Source organism: Drosophila persimilis, unplaced genomic scaffold (assembly GCF_003286085.1).
Source record: "Drosophila persimilis strain 14011-0111.01,24,50 unplaced genomic scaffold, DperRS2 tig00001516-arrow-arrow-pilon, whole genome shotgun sequence".
NCBI lineage: Eukaryota > Metazoa > Arthropoda > Insecta > Diptera > Drosophilidae > Drosophila > Drosophila persimilis.
In genome coordinates, this window is record NW_020825510.1 from 1 (window position 1) to 15900 (window position 15900).

Here is a 15900-nt window from a genome sequence, read left to right on the forward strand (position 1 = left end):
AGCTTTTGCGCAGAATGTCGTCGAGGTGCTGTGCAAATCCGGTGTCAATGTGGAGGTCCAAGGTCGAGGGCTGGGCCGAGAGCCAGTCAATGCACGCCTTCCCTGGCTGTGGGAAGGCCTCGTGCGAGCCACCCATCTTCCTGGAGCTGAGTTACTATGGCACCTGTGCCGAGGAGCGCCCCATTGTGCTGGTGGGCCAAGGCGTGACTTACGATGCTGGAGGATTGTGCCTGAAACAGAAACATGAGCTCTTCCATATGCGTGGCGACATGACCGGGGCCGCCGGTGTGGTGGCCTGTTGTCGAGCTGTGGCTGGCCTGCGTTTACCGGTAAGTACTCAGGACAGAAATGATATCTCCTTGAATAATAATGCTGTTCTTAGGTCAACATTCGCGGCCTGATACCTCTTTGTGAAAACGTAGTGGGCTGCAATTCGGTCCGTACTGGGGACATGGTCAAGTCCATGAACGGCAAGACCATCGAGATCCAGTGCACCGATCACGAGGATGTACTGGTCCTGGCAGACGCCCTGCTGTATGCGCAAAACTTCTGTCCCAAGTGCATCATTGACGTCGGCACCTGCTCGGGCTACATGCGCCAGGCCCTGGATGAGTCGGCTGCGGGGGTCTTTACCAACTCGGAGATCCTGTGGCAGCAGATCAAGCACGCCAGCATGCATACCGGAGATCGTGTGTGGCGCTTCCCATTGTGGGAATATTACAGCAAGGCCGTGCGTGCCGGGGGACGCAGCGATGTGCAGAACTATGGCATTGACCGAGGTGGACGTCCCTGCAAGGCCGCTGCCTTTCTCCGTGAGTTTGTGCCCTGTGGCCAGTGGATGTATATTGTGAGTATTGTGGGGCGCTTTGTTGGGGCGCAGATCTTATGGACTTTCTCCCTCAAAGGATGCCACAAATGTTATGGTGACAAAGGGCTTCGAATACGAGTATCTGCGCAAGGGAATGGCCGGCCGCCCGACCCGAACACTGGTGGAGTTTATTGCTCAGACGATTTGCAAGGATACGGCCCCACGTTTGGCCAAGTAATCAATGTTATATATATTTTTTACTGTGTTTTTTGACGATGCCACACACGAACACAAAATTACACTTGAGCTATGATCACTCAATTTTACATATGTTTTCGCATTTTAATCTCCACACAAACACATGCGGCAAATTCGTTTATTATGAATTGTAACGTATAAAACAGAGAAACAGCGCTAGTGTTCGATCTTTTGTTGGGTCCTAGGCTTCCAACTATTGAACATGATAACTAGACACTGTGGATTATTGCTTTGTCAGACTCTACCCGGAATCGGGTATTATATGTAATATCTGTGGTATCACTAAAAGTGAGTGCTACGCCAGGGAGACTGCATGAGTAATCACAACGTTTATGTCAATGGGTGGATAGTTTTGCAGCAGCTTCACATTCGAGGCAAAGTCGTTCTCTAAAATTGCTTCCCTTTGGATTCTATAAATCAGTAAATACATCAGTAAATGCAAATGAATCAGTTCAAAGTCAGCGCATGCTTACAATATCATGGTTCAGCAGATTTTGATGAGAAAATTAAAGCGCTGCTCGTCCGAGAATACCTAATCCCAAATTCGCAGCACATCGGGCAGTGGAAACTCCTGCGAGAGCAGGAGGGTGAGCCACCTGAAGCTGTAGTACTGCGGAGGCAGCTCTTGGCTCTTCAGATGCTATATCTTTAGTCTTCAGCATGTTAGATAGCAGGCCCATCATGAACTTTATACCACCCTCCGCATCGTCCAGAGTCTTGATGAAGAAGTCGCGTATCTCGCTCATTAGAGCCGTGAAGCAGAAGAAACAGTCTGCCTCCGCGTGGGCGCGGTACGAGAGATCCGGATCCGAGGCCATCACATAGTAGATGGGTCCGACAATCTCATTCTTGCCCTGTACGTAACAGGGCCATGTCATTGAAGAATGTGTTCCAGGCGCTTTCTGGCCCCTCGCTAAGCGGATGATCTTGTAGGCCAACGCCCCTTGAATCAACAGCGACGTCCCCGTCCCCGTCGCCTTCTCCAGCTCCATTGCAGCTGTGTCCCGGGGGAGTACCAATTCCTCAATGAACTGCTGGTACAGGGCACGCTTCTGGGCCAGCGTGGTCGTCCAACTGCTGCGTCTTGGTCCCAAGTAGCCCAACAGCAGTTTCCAGCTGAGTGCACGGAAGCTTTGTACATCGGGCACACCTGTGGATTGGATTGGATTCATGTCCATGAATTACTACGCCTATCAGAAGTGTGATATCCCACCATTAAACGTCAGTCTGCGCAGCTCCTTTAGGTCAACCACATCCTGGGCCAGCGCATCATCGAACTCTTTTACACTGAAAGATACAGGGGGGGATAACAATCTTTTTTTCTTAATTCCCGAAAACACGTCACATTTTTGTGTCGTCCATACCGCGCCTTGAAAATGGACATGCTTTGGCTGTATGCGGGCGAGGATCTCAGTTTGCTCCATGCAGGGACAGTCGCTTTGCAATGATGTGGACTGGACTTATATTATTGCTTTGTTGTCATCCAGCCAGCTGCATTATTGCTTTTTCCAATACAGTTCGAAGCAGAAACAATTTTGATATTCCGTCGAATATTTTTAGATATCTAGATCTCTCAGCCCTGCCCACATAATTTTATCCGATTAATGAATCAATTTTCTACTTAACTGTCTTGTTTTAAATACTTGACTTTAATTGTTTTTGCCTCAATTTTGGTTCCTCAACAACAATATATGTATCTGAAAACCCGAACTTAGCCCTCTTAAGCCCCCTCTATTTAAATAGTTCAAATACTGGAGGTAAATGACGGAAAATATTAACGATTGTAAATTCTTCTTGTAGACTCATGCTACCTTTCCTCTGAACTTAAAAAAAAAAAACACTATATCTGTTCAGCCACAGACATGTAAATCGGAGTCGAGCATTACTACTCGCTGCTGCTACCAGATCAACAGCTAAGCTGGGATGGATTGTGGCAGGAAAAGTCAAATCTGCCCACAATTCCTCACCCATTTGTGCAACGGGAGTAAACGAGCTCATGGAAAGATTCTGCACTCTGGACAATCTAGAGACGGAAGACAAACCACGCACTCCAGTGGAAGCACGGTGTGAAGCTCATTTTATAGAAAATCTTCAGACAGCTTCAGACGGCCGTTTTATTGTAAAGCTCCTATTTTCCGAATAGGTTTCGTTGGAAACCGCAACAAAAAGATTCCTAGCGTTGGAGCGGCGAAGCTCAACAGAAACTTGGAAGAGTTATGTGGACTTCATGGAAGAGTATGAAGGACTAGGACATATGAAGATTGAGCCAGCATCAAAAGTTCCCAAAAGGCACTACTTCATTCCACATCATTGTGTACTCAAACCTGAGAGCACCACCACAAAGCTTCGGGTAGTATTCGATGCCTCATGCAAATCAACAAGCGGGAAATCTTTGAACGACATTCTGCAGGCTGGACCCACCGTTCAGAGCGAACTTATGTCCATTCATAAGTACGTATTCACAGCGGACATAGAAAAGATGTACCGGCAAGTGTGGATGAATCCGGAGGATCAATTCCATCAGATGATAGTCTGGAGAAGCAATCCATCCGAAGAGATCAGGTACTATCGCCTGAAAACAGTAACATATGGGACAACAGCTGCTCCGTTCCTAGCAACGAAATGTCTGGATCATTTGGCAATACAATACAAAGACAGACTACCAGTAGGATCAACAACATTAAAAACAGATTTCTATGTTGACGACTGTCTAACTGGAGCAAACACGATTTCAGAGGCAATTCATGCTCGACAAGAACTAAATAAGATATTTCTACCGTCCGGATTCAAATTGCGCAAGTGGTGCTCCAACAATGAGCAACTTCTCCAAGGAATCCCCAAAGAGGATATTGTAACCGATGTAAAATTAGGAGAGACACTAGAGCACTACAGCGTGAAAACTCAGGGTCTCATCTGGATGCCGAAGAAGGATACATTGTGTGGACGAACACAGAAAAGCCAGGCTACACGCATCACCAAACGGGTGGTATGTTCCGAACTGGCCCAAATCTTTGACTCTTTGCACCGGTGGTAGTAAAGGCAAAAATCTTCATGCAACAACTTTGGGAGCTCAAACTGGATTGGGATAACGAATTACCATTACAACACCAAACCGAATGGAAAGAATACCGGGACGACTTACAAACATTGAACAAAATGCAAATTCCCCGGCATATCTACGATGGTAAAATTCCAGTTACCCAAGAACTCCATAAGTTTGTAGATGCATCAGAACGAGCATATGGCGCAGCAGTATATGTACGCGCTACATACAAAAACAACCAAGTGTCAGTAAGACTGCTCTGTTCGAAATCACGTGTGGCGCCGACAGCCAAACAATCACTACCACTGTTAGAACTTTGTGCTGCAGTGAGCTCACAATCCGAGTCCGACAGGATCTGCACATGGACATTACAACGGTTTCAGGATGGTTTTGGAGTGATTCCACCGTTGTTTTATCCTGGATAAACGCATCGTCATCAACATACCATACCTTTGTGGCAAATCGAATAGCCAAAATCCAGGCATTAACAAATCAGTCAAAATGGCGTCACGACGTGTCATCGGCCAACAACGCAGCCGATGTCCTGTCGAGAGGAATCGCATTGTGGTGCTCAAGCATTAAGGGCAATCGCAAGACAACAATATTGGATTATCAATGACAAGACAATGGCTAGAAGCATCATCCACAGCTGTGTTAGATGCACCAAGGCTAGACCAAAGCTGATACACCAGATCATGGGCAATCTCCTAGCACAACGAGTCACACAAGCACGCCCGTTTCTTAATGTAGGCGTCGACTACTGTGGACCAATCTCGATCCACCATAAGATCCGAGGCAAAAGACCCGATAAGGCGTACATCGCCGTGTTTTGCTACTTTTCCACAAAGGCAGTACACCTGGAGCTGGTAAGCGACCTGACCACAGATGCATTCTTGGCCGCCCTGCGTCGATTCTTAAGCAGACGTGGGAAGTGCCAAACTATTCATTGCGACAATGCAACGAACTTTGTGGGTGCAAACAACCAGCTTAAAGAATTAGAAGACTCTATATTCAGCTCAAAGGCAAGTGCTCTGATCACGAATCATTGCAACAAAAAGCAAGTGGATTTTAAATTCATTCCTCCCAGGGCTCCATCGTTTGGCGGCCTCTGGGAAGCGGCGGTAAAATCAGCAAAAAAGCTGTTGATAACAACCACCAACACAGCCTCATTGACATTTGAAGAACTAAACACAGTGATAATCCAAATTGAAGCAATTCTCAAATCTCGACCCATCACTCCAATGTCAAATGATCCCACTGATACAACAGCGCTCACCCCAGGACACTTCTTGATTGGTGAACCATTGACAACGCCTCCTGACGTCAATTTGATCAATTTGAGAATTGCTTCAATTTCGATTATCACTGTGTTTAGTTCTTCAAATGTCAATGAGGCTGTGTTGGTGGTTGTTATCAACAGCTTTTTTGCTGATTTTACCGCCGCTTCCCAGAGGCCGCCAAACGATGGAGCCCTGGGAGGAATGAATTTAAAATCCACTTGCTTTTTGTTGCAATGATTCGTGATCAGAGCACTTGCCTTTGAGCTGAATATAGAGTCTTCTAATTCTTTAAGCTGGTTGTTTGCACCCACAAAGTTCGTTGCATTGTCGCAATGAATAGTTTGGCACTTCCCACGTCTGCTTAAGAATCGACGCAGGGCGGCCAAGAATGCATCTGTGGTCAGGTCGCTTACCAGCTCCAGGTGTACTGCCTTTGTGGAAAAGTAGCAAAACACGGCGATGTACGCCTTATCGGGTCTTTTGCCTCGGATCTTATGGTGGATCGAGATTGGTCCACAGTAGTCGACGCCTACATTAAGAAACGGGCGTGCTTGTGTGACTCGTTGTGCTAGGAGATTGCCCATGATCTGGTGTATCAGCTTTGGTCTAGCCTTGGTGCATCTAACACAGCTGTGGATGATGCTTCTAGCCATTGTCTTGTCATTGATAATCCAATATTGTTGTCTTGCGATTGCCCTTAATGCTTGAGCACCACAATGCGATTCCTCTCGACAGGACATCGGCTGCGTTGTTGGCCGATGACACGTCGTGACGCCATTGTGACTGATTTGTTAATGCCTGGATTTTGGCTATTCGATTTGCCACAAAGGTATGGTATGTTGATGACGATGCGTTTATCCAGGATAAAACAACGGTGGAATCACTCCAAAACCATCCTGAAACCGTTGTAATGTCCATGTGCAGATCCTGTCGGACTCGGTTTGTGAGCTCACTGCAGCACAAAGTTCTAACAGTGGTAGTGATTGTTTGGCTGTCGGCGCCACACGTGATTTCGAACAGAGCAATCTTACTGACACTTGGTTGTTTTTGTATGTAGCGCGTACATATACTGCTGCGCCATATGCTCGTTCTGATGCATCTACAAACTTATGGAGTTCTTGGGTAACTGGAATTTTACCATCGTAGATATGCCGGGGAATTTGCATTTTGTTCAATGTTTGTAAGTCGTCCCGGTATTCTTTCCATTCGGTTTGGTGTTGTAATGGTAATTCGTTATCCCAATCCAGTTTGAGCTCCCAAAGTTGTTGCATGAAGATTTTTGCCTTTACTACCACCGGTGCAAAGAGTCAAAGATTTGGGCCAGTTCGGAACATACCACCCGTTTGGTGATGCGTGTAGCCTGGCTTTTCTGTGTTCGTCCACACAATGTATCCTTCTTCGGCATCCAGATGAGACCCTGAGTTTTCACGCTGTAGTGCTCTAGTGTCTCTCCTAATTTTACATCGGTTACAATATCCTCTTTGGGGATTCCTTGGAGAAGTTGCTCATTGTTGGAGCACCACTTGCGCAATTTGAATCCGGACGGTAGAAATATCTTATTTAGTTCTTGTCGAGCATGAATTGCCTCTGAAATCGTGTTTGCTCCAGTTAGACCGTCGTCAACATAGAAATCTGTTTTTAATGTTGTTGATCCTACTGGTAGTCTGTCTTTGTATTGTATTGCCAAATGATCCAGACATTTCGTTGCTAGGAACGGAGCAGCTGTTGTCCCATATGTTACTGTTTTCAGGCGATAGTACCTGATCTCTTCGGATGGATTGCTTCTCCAGACTATCATCTGATGGAATTGATCCTCCGGATTCATCCACACTTGCCGGTACATCTTTTCTATGTCCGCTGTGAATACGTACTTATGAATGGACATAAGTTCGCTCTGAACGGTGGGTCCAGCCTGCAGAATGTCGTTCAAAGATTTCCCGCTTGTTGATTTGCATGAGGCATCGAATACTACCCGAAGCTTTGTGGTGGTGCTCTCAGGTTTGAGTACACAATGATGTGGAATGAAGTAGTGCCTTTTGGGAACTTTTGATGCTGGCTCAATCTTCATATGTCCTAGTCCTTCATACTCTTCCATGAAGTCCACATAACTCTTCCAAGTTTCTGTTGAGCTTCGCCGCTCCAACGCTAGGAATCTTTTTGTTGCGGTTTCCAACGACTCCCCCAGGGCTGAAGGGTGTTCGGAAAATAGGAGCTTTACAATAAAACGGCCGTCTGAAGCTGTCTGAAGATTTTCTATAAAATGAGCTTCACACCGTGCTTCCACTGGAGTGCGTGGTTTGTCTTCCGTCTCTAGATTGTCCAGAGTGCAGAATCTTTCCATGAGCTCGTTTACTCCCGTTGCACAAATGGGTGAGGAATTGTGGGCAGATTTGACTTTTCCTGCCACAATCCATCCCAGCTTAGCTGTTGATCTGGTAGCAGCAGCGAGTAGTAATGCTCGACTCCGATTTACATGTCTGTGGCTGAACAGATATAGTGTTTTTTTTTTTAAGTTCAGAGGAAAGGTAGCATGAGTCTACAAGAAGAATTTACAATCGTTAATATTTTCCGTCATTTACCTCCAGTATTTGAACTATTTAAATAGAGGGGGCTTAAGAGGGCTAAGTTCGGGTTTTCAGATACATATATTGTTGTTGAGGAACCAAAATTGAGGCAAAAACAATTAAAGTCAAGTATTTAAAACAAGACAGTTAAGTAGAAAATTGATTCATTAATCGGATAAAATTATGTGGGCAGGGCTGAGAGATCTAGATATCTAAAAATATTCGACGGAATATCAAAATTGTTTCTGCTTCGAACTGTATTGGAAAAAGCAATAATGCAGCTGGCTGGATGACAACAAAGCAATAATATAAGTCCAGTCCACATCATTGCAAAGCGACTGTCCCTGCATGGAGCAAACTGAGATCCTCGCCCGCATACAGCCAAAGCATGTCCATTTTCAAGGCGCGGTATGGACGACACAAAAATGTGACGTGTTTTCGGGAATTAAGAAAAAAAGATTGTTATCCCCCCCTGTATCTTTCAGTGTAAAAGAGTTCGATGATGCGCTGGCCCAGGATGTGGTTGACCTAAAGGAGCTGCGCAGACTGACGTTTAATGGTGGGATATCACACTTCTGATAGGCGTAGTAATTCATGGACATGAATCCAATCCAATCCACAGGTGTGCCCGATGTACAAAGCTTCCGTGCACTCAGCTGGAAACTGCTGTTGGGCTACTTGGGACCAAGACGCAGCAGTTGGACGACCACGCTGGCCCAGAAGCGAGCCCTGTACCAGCAGTTCATTGAGGAATTGGTACTCCCCCCGGGACACAGCTGCAATGGAGCTGGAGAAGGCGACGGGGACGGGGACGTCGCTGTTGATTCAAGGGGCGTTGGCCTACAAGATCATCCGCTTAGCGAGGGGCCAGAAAGCGCCTGGAACACATTCTTCAATGACATGGCCCTGTTACGTACAGGGCAAGAATGAGATTGTCGGACCCATCTACTATGTGATGGCCTCGGATCCGGATCTCTCGTACCGCGCCCACGCGGAGGCAGACTGTTTCTTCTGCTTCACGGCTCTAATGAGCGAGATACGCGACTTCTTCATCAAGACTCTGGACGATGCGGAGGGTGGTATAAAGTTCATGATGGGCCTGCTATCTAACATGCTGAAGACTAAAGATATAGCATCTGAAGAGCCAAGAGCTGCCTCCGCAGTACTACAGCTTCAGGTGGCTCACCCTCCTGCTCTCGCAGGAGTTTCCACTGCCCGATGTGCTGCGAATTTGGGATTAGGTATTCTCGGACGAGCAGCGCTTTAATTTTCTCATCAAAATCTGCTGAACCATGATATTGTAAGCATGCGCTGACTTTGAACTGATTCATTTGCATTTACTGATGTATTTACTGATTTATAGAATCCAAAGGGAAGCAATTTTAGAGAACGACTTTGCCTCGAATGTGAAGCTGCTGCAAAACTATCCACCCATTGACATAAACGTTGTGATTACTCATGCAGTCTCCCTGGCGTAGCACTCACTTTTAGTGATACCACAGATATTACATATAATACCCGATTCCGGGTAGAGTCTGACAAAGCAATAATCCACAGTGTCTAGTTATCATGTTCAATAGTTGGAAGCCTAGGACCCAACAAAAGATCGAACACTAGCGCTGTTTCTCTGTTTTATACGTTACAATTTCATAATAAACGAATTTGCCGCATGTGTTTGTGTGGAGATTAAAAATGCGAAAACATATGTAAAATTGAGTGATCATAGCTCAAGTGTAATTTTGTGTTCGTGTGTGGCATCGTCAAAAAACACAGTAAAAAATATATATAACATTGATTACTTGGCCAAACGTGGGGCCGTATCCTTGCAAATCGTCTGAGCAATAAACTCCACCAGTGTTCGGGTCGGGCGGCCGGCCATTCCCTTGCGCAGATACTCGTATTCGAAGCCCTTTGTCACCATAACATTTGTGGCATCCTTTGAGGGAGAAAGTCCATAAGATCTGCGCCCCAACAAAGCGCCCCACAATACTCACAATATACATCCACTGGCCACAGGGCACAAACTCACGGAGAAAGGCAGCGGCCTTGCAGGGACGTCCACCTCGGTCAATGCCATAGTTCTGCACATCGCTGCGTCCCCCGGCACGCACGGCCTTGCTGTAATATGCCCACAATGGGAAGCGCCACACACGATCTCCGGTATGCATGCTGGCGTGCTTGATCTGCTGCCACAGGATCTCCGAGTTGGTAAAGACCCCCGCAGCCGACTCATCCAGGGCCTGGCGCATGTAGCCCGAGCAGGTGCCGACGTCAATGATGCACTTGGGACAGAAGTTTTGCGCATACAGCAGGGCGTCTGCCAGGACCAGTACATCCTCGTGATCGGTGCACTGGATCTCGATGGTCTTGCCGTTCATGGACTTGACCATGTCCCCAGTACGGACCGAATTGCAGCCCACTACGTTTTCACAAAGAGGTATCAGGCCGCGAATGTTGACCTAAGAACAGCATTATTATTCAAGGAGATATCATTTCTGTCCTGAGTACTTACCGGTAAACGCAGGCCAGCCACAGCTCGACAACAGGCCACCACAACGGCGGCCCCGGTCATGTCGCCACGCATATGGAAGAGCTCATGTTTCTGTTTCAGGCACAATCCTCCAGCATCGTAAGTCACGCCTTGGCCCACCAGCACAATGGGGCGCTCCTCGGCACAGGTGCCAGTAGTAACTCAGCTCCAGGAAGATGGGTGGCTCGCACGAGGCCTTCCCACAGCCAGGAAGGCGTGCATTGACTGGCTCTCGGCCCAGCCCTCGACCTTGACCTCCACATTGACACCGGATTTGCACAGCACCTCGACGACATTCTGCGCAAAAGCTGTGGGTGTGAGGAGGTTGGAGGGCATCTCCTGCAGCTGTCTCGTCAGGTTCTGGGCCTTCTGGCCTTCTGCAGATCAATGCGCCATCCTTCGAGGTCGCAGACCTCGTCTTTTCCTGCGTATAAGTCCAGCGACGGCACTGGAATCCTGTTCTGTGGGTTACGCAGCTCCTGGTAGAGCCAGATGCCCAATGCGGCCCCCTCGGCGGCGGACTCAGCGTGGCCGCAGTTTCCAACTTCGATTCTGTCGGTGTCCAGCTCGGCCAGGATACGGCAGGCGGCGGACACGGAGCGACGGATCGCCTCCTTCTGTTCGTCGAGCACCTCGTAGGGATTGTAGCCGAGGCACTCCTTGCCGAGGCCGACCACAGCCACCACAGAGTAATAGGGGATGCGCTCTGGCTCGATCGCGAAGATAAGGCGAGCCTCGTCCCGCTTGGGCATGGGTCCGGACATGCGGAGGACCTCTAGCAATCGGCCGGCAGTCTTCTGGACATTGTACCGCCAACCGGCCGCGGTGAGGACGCCAGCAAAGCCTTTTCGTCCTATGAGCGTCCTTGATGAGCACCTAGATATCAGAGACCATGAAAGCTAGAGCAACCAAATTGTATATCCAGACACCTGGACCCGTCCGCCCCCACAAAGACCAAAAATCTGTGGCATTCACAATTAACGCAGAATCGTAGAGAACGCCATATTTACTAGACTGTCAAATGTGGATGAGATCGGATCGTTATTATAGCCATAACGACCAAATCGCCTTCCACGCGCTTACTCATTCTCTCTCGATCTCTCTATCCATCTCACACACTCTTTCTCGTGCAGTGTGTTCGCTCTGGCGGAGGGAAGCGAGACAGAACGGCGGGCTTGTGTGTAAGAAAGAGAGAGAGGGAGAAAAGTTCCACTCTCCTATCTCATGACAAGTGCGAGCATAATTCAGAGTTCATTTCGTTCCCGCTCGTTAAAGAATCTTTTTTGTATAAGTGGGTGATAAAAAAGAAAGGTTTTTAAAATCAAAACGTTAGAGAATACAATTTATTTGGCATACGCCTAACTTTTAAAATATTTCAGCGAAAAATAAGTTTAATTTTACAATAAGGCATCGCCGTTACAAAGTGCCGTGACTAAATGATTCCTTTAAAGTTTCGATACTGCATCATTAATTCCTGAAAATTTAGAATAGTTTTTCTAAAATAAAGAGACCGAAAAACTTGGGTGACTGCAAATTTGTATTTTACGACGACAAAAAAAAAGGAGTGCGTGCGTTCGTTTTCATAGATTTTTCTCGACTTCTCTTCATATATTCAAACAATTTCTTCTGCGCCTATCTTACCTACGGTTGCAAAGTGGGGCGAATTCGCCAAGAGCGAGAGAGCGAGCTTATATTGCGCTCCCGCTTTGCCCTAGCCTAACTTACACTAGACTTCATAAAATACGATCCTAATAACAATTATTATACGCCAAATGGCGCTACACCGGCCCCGTTGAAGGCCTGGAAGGCTTCAAACCAGTGGCAGAAGAGCCAACTTGTGGATTGGCCTCCTGGCCTCCTGGCCTCCTAGGTCGACCACTCTGACCCTTCCGTCCTGCCCGGCGGTTGTAACGACCACCCTTCCGAGGAGCCCCTGTTGAGGGGGCAGGTTGTCCTCGGCGACGATTACGAGGTCGCCTTCCTTGATGTTTGGTTCCTCCTGGTGCCACTTGAATCTTATTTGCAATCCCAGCACATACACCCGGGACCATCGCTGCCAGAACATTTGCCTGGCTGACGAGACAAGCCGCCATCGCTTTAAGCAGCTCAGACCCTCCTGGTCCGGGGTCCTGGGTGCTGGGGGTGCGATGAGCGGCCCGCCTGTCAGCAGGTGCCCGGGAGTCAGCATGTCTCCGTCGCTTGGGTCTGGGCTTAGGGGTCCTAGCGGGCGCGAGTTGAGTACCGCCTCGATCCCGACCAGCACGGTCTCCAGCTCCTCTGCGGTGAGGAGAGCGCTTCCGACTGCCCGTAGGAGTAGGCCCTTGGCAGACTTCACACCGGCCTGCCAAAGTCCGCCCATGTGCGGTGCTCGAGGCGGTATGAACGCAATCTCGCACCCGCTTCTTGACGCAAATTCGCGTATCGCGTCCGCTTCCGCCTCTATCTTCCTCCGCAGTTCGCTGAAGTGGCGACTTGCTCCGACGAAATTTGTCGCGTTGTCGCAGTTCACGCGTTGCGGACATCCTCGACGACCGACGAACCTTTGGAATGCCAACAAGAAGGAATTAGTCGTCAAATCGGAGACAATTTCTAAATGAACCGCCTTGGACGCAAAACAGACAAATAACGCCATGTAGGACTTATAAGGGGGCTTTCCACGAATTTTCAGAGTCGTATAGACTGGGCCACAAAAATCAACGCCACATACTGAAAATGGGCGGAGAGCACGGAGCCGGTCTGCGGGTAAGTTGCCCATCATTTGGGTCTGGAGTAGCGGCTTGCATTTAAAGCAACGAATACATGACCTAACTGTCGCCCTGCAGACCGCCTGAGCATTCACTATCCAAATGCGTTGTCTAAGGATACTCACGAGTGCTCGTGGGCCGGCATGAAAACTCGTTTGATGCAGATAGCGAACGTATGTCGCACAAACTGCGAGCGTTTTGTCAATAAAAAGGGAAACTTGGCATTATATGACATTGGAGCGTTAACTAGTCGCCTTCCAACTCGCAACAACGAAAAAGAGCACCATGTCCCAGCCTCTTCATGGAGGAAGGGAAGGAGCGCTGAAGACTGGGGCCTAACTTGGTGCCTTTACGAACCCTTTCAATATCTTCTTGAGACTCATTTTTCTGTGTTATTTCGACTATTTTTAGAAACGCCTCGTCGTATTCTACGGATGACGGAATTTTTCCAAAGTTGAGACTTTTGTCTTTGCATTTTCGGATGAAGCGGAACACGAAAACGAACACTCTTAGCAGTTTGAGGTGTGACGAGTATCCCTCGATTACATCCACTAAATAATTTGACTTGGCCGCGCCGGTCAGTGTGACCGATTTCTTCCGACTTTCCATCTGTATCTCTTCTTCGGAAAGCTCGAAGTGTGGATTTCTGGGCCAGCTCTCTTCTTCAAACTTTAAGAACTCTGGTCCACCAAACCAGATCGACTGCACGATTTACTCTACGTCACAAACTCTCGAAACTATGTCTGCTGGGTTCTGTTTTGTTGGCACATGCCGCCACGTAGCTTCACTTGACCACTCTTGAATCTCCGCTACTCGGTTCGCAACGAATGTTGACAACGACGAAGGGTGGGATCTGATCCAATGAAGAGTAACTTCTGAATCTGACCAGAATATCACGTTCTCAATTGGAACCTTGAGCAGTGATTTGATTCGGTGACAAAGGTCTGCTAGAAGTTGAGCGGCACATAACTCAAGCCTTGGGAGCGTTTTCGTCTTGGGTGGCGCTACTTTCGACTTTGCAGTCAACAAGGAGACCTCGAAACCTTCTGCAGTCTTTCTACGGATATAGACGCAGGCTCCATAAGCTCTCATGGATGCGTCGGCAAAGGCATGTACTTGAATCGGTGACATGAGATCAGTATGCACAAATCGAGGTATGGTAATCTTCTCCAACTGACCCAAGGATTCTTTTAATAAGTTCCATGCTGTTTCCAAGTTCATTGGAATTGACTCATCCCAACCTAGCTTGTTAAGCCAAAGCTCCTGCAGTAGGATCTTTCCCTTAATTACTAAAGGACTTAACAAGCCAAGGGGGTCAAACAGCTTTGATGTCACCGATAATATGTTCCGTTTTGTCGCTCGGAGACCCATAACTGACGTGTCAATTCGGAACTTAAAGACGTCTTCGTGTGGCAGCCACGATATTCCTAACGCCTTAGTTGACTCTGAGTCCGAGATCGTTATCGGTTTAACTGTGCTCTCGGATGCGGTGACCTCAGGTGAGTTCGAAAACCATTTAGTCAATTCAAACCCAGCGGTTTGAAGAACCTGAGCCAGATCAGACTTAATTGTCTTTAACTCCTCTACGCAACCAGCACCAGTCAACATGTCATCGACATAGAAGTCGGAGTCAATAACTTCAGCAGCTTTAGGGAATGAGAGTTTTGCAGACTCACTCAACCTCTTCAAACACCGAATAGCCAAAAATGGGGCTGGTCCAGTCCCATATGTTACGGTGTTGAGCTGGTATATTCTCAAGGACTCAGATGGGTCTCTTCTCACACTATGAGCTGGAATTGTCTATCCGCATCAGCGACCCAGACTTGGCGATACATCTTCTTGACATCGGCTGTCCAGGCGTACCTGTGTAGTCTGAATCGGAGCAATGTCGAATACAGCTCATCCTGTATCGTAGGACCGACCATCAATATGTCGTTCAAGGCCACCTGAGAGGACGTTTTACAAGACGCATCGAAAACGACGCGGAGCTTGGTCGACGTGCTTTGGGGCCTCAACACACACTGATGTGGAATGAAATAATGTGGAGTTTTCGGGATTGTGTTGTCTGTGGTTGACATGTGACCCAAGGAGAGGTACTCTTCCATGAACTCCAAGTACATTTTCTGTAACTCGGGGTCACGAGACAATCTTTTTTCAAGCGATAAAAACCGCCGTTTAGGCGTAGGAGTTGCCTAAGATACTTGGATCTGATTTGAACGGCAGTCTTACTTCAAACCGACGTGAAGGCACGACCTGAATAGTCCTTCTATAATGCTTTTCACATAACTTGTGTTCAGGAGATAAAGACTTTTTAGAAGACGGCAATTCTTCCAGTGACCAAAACTTTTGTAATGTGTTTTCGATGTGTATCACTGACTCTTCTCGACAACTCAAACAATTCCTCGCTTCTTGGGTGGCAGTCACCTTTGGAGTGTATCTGCCGAATACAAACCAGCCGAGAAGCGTTTTCTGCAGAGTTGGATAGTCAGGACCTTGTCGAATCTGACCAACAGATAAAAGTTCGAAAAATGTTTCTGCACCTATCAACATATCTATCTTCTGTGGCTTGAAGAAATATGGGTCTGCAAGTGGTAAGTTCTTTGGGATTTTCCAGTCACTCACGTTAAGTGTCTGATCAGGGTGATACCCCGAAATGGACCTTAGAATCCAGAA

The 15900-nt window shown here is 47.6% G+C and overlaps 1 protein-coding gene, 2 long non-coding RNA genes and 3 pseudogenes across 3 annotated transcripts; 3 read left to right on the plus strand and 3 right to left on the minus strand.

The window, feature by feature from the left end:
- The first annotated feature begins 47 nt into the window (after positions 1 to 47).
- On the plus strand, positions 48 to 1046 carry LOC113567006 (cytosol aminopeptidase-like). The gene is made up of 3 exons (XM_026994229.1): positions 48 to 329; positions 383 to 847; positions 906 to 1046. The coding sequence occupies exons 1-3, from the start codon at positions 48 to 50 to the stop codon at positions 1044 to 1046; spliced, it is 888 nt and encodes a 295-aa protein (XP_026850030.1).
- Positions 1047 to 1361: 315 nt separating this feature from the next.
- On the minus strand, positions 1362 to 2058 carry LOC113567009 (annotated as a pseudogene).
- A 91-nt stretch (positions 2059 to 2149) lies between these two features.
- Positions 2150 to 2444, minus strand: LOC113567014. The gene is made up of 3 exons (XR_003409301.1): positions 2431 to 2444; positions 2280 to 2353; positions 2150 to 2216 (listed from the first exon to the last, which is right to left on the minus strand). It is a non-coding gene; the product is annotated as an uncharacterized LOC113567014 (long non-coding RNA).
- A 5903-nt stretch (positions 2445 to 8347) lies between these two features.
- LOC113567013 lies at positions 8348 to 8642 on the plus strand. Its single transcript, XR_003409300.1, has 3 exons — positions 8348 to 8361; positions 8439 to 8512; positions 8576 to 8642. It is a non-coding gene; the product is annotated as an uncharacterized LOC113567013 (long non-coding RNA).
- Positions 8643 to 8734: 92 nt separating this feature from the next.
- On the plus strand, positions 8735 to 9431 carry LOC113567010 (annotated as a pseudogene).
- A 317-nt stretch (positions 9432 to 9748) lies between these two features.
- LOC6604134 lies at positions 9749 to 11948 on the minus strand (annotated as a pseudogene).
- Positions 11949 to 15900: the final 3952 nt, after the last annotated feature.

Bases quoted from the DNA above. Each gene is read 5' to 3' on its own strand.
- LOC113567006 (XM_026994229.1), top strand. From the start codon at position 48: ATGTGGAGGTCCAAGGTCGAGGGCTGGGCCGAGAGCCAGTCAATGCAC. The intron at 330-382 runs GTAAGTACTCAG...TGCTGTTCTTAG, and splicing joins TGGCTGGCCTGCGTTTACCG to GTCAACATTCGCGGCCTGAT. The intron at 848-905 runs GTGAGTATTGTG...TCTCCCTCAAAG, and splicing joins GTGGCCAGTGGATGTATATT to GATGCCACAAATGTTATGGT.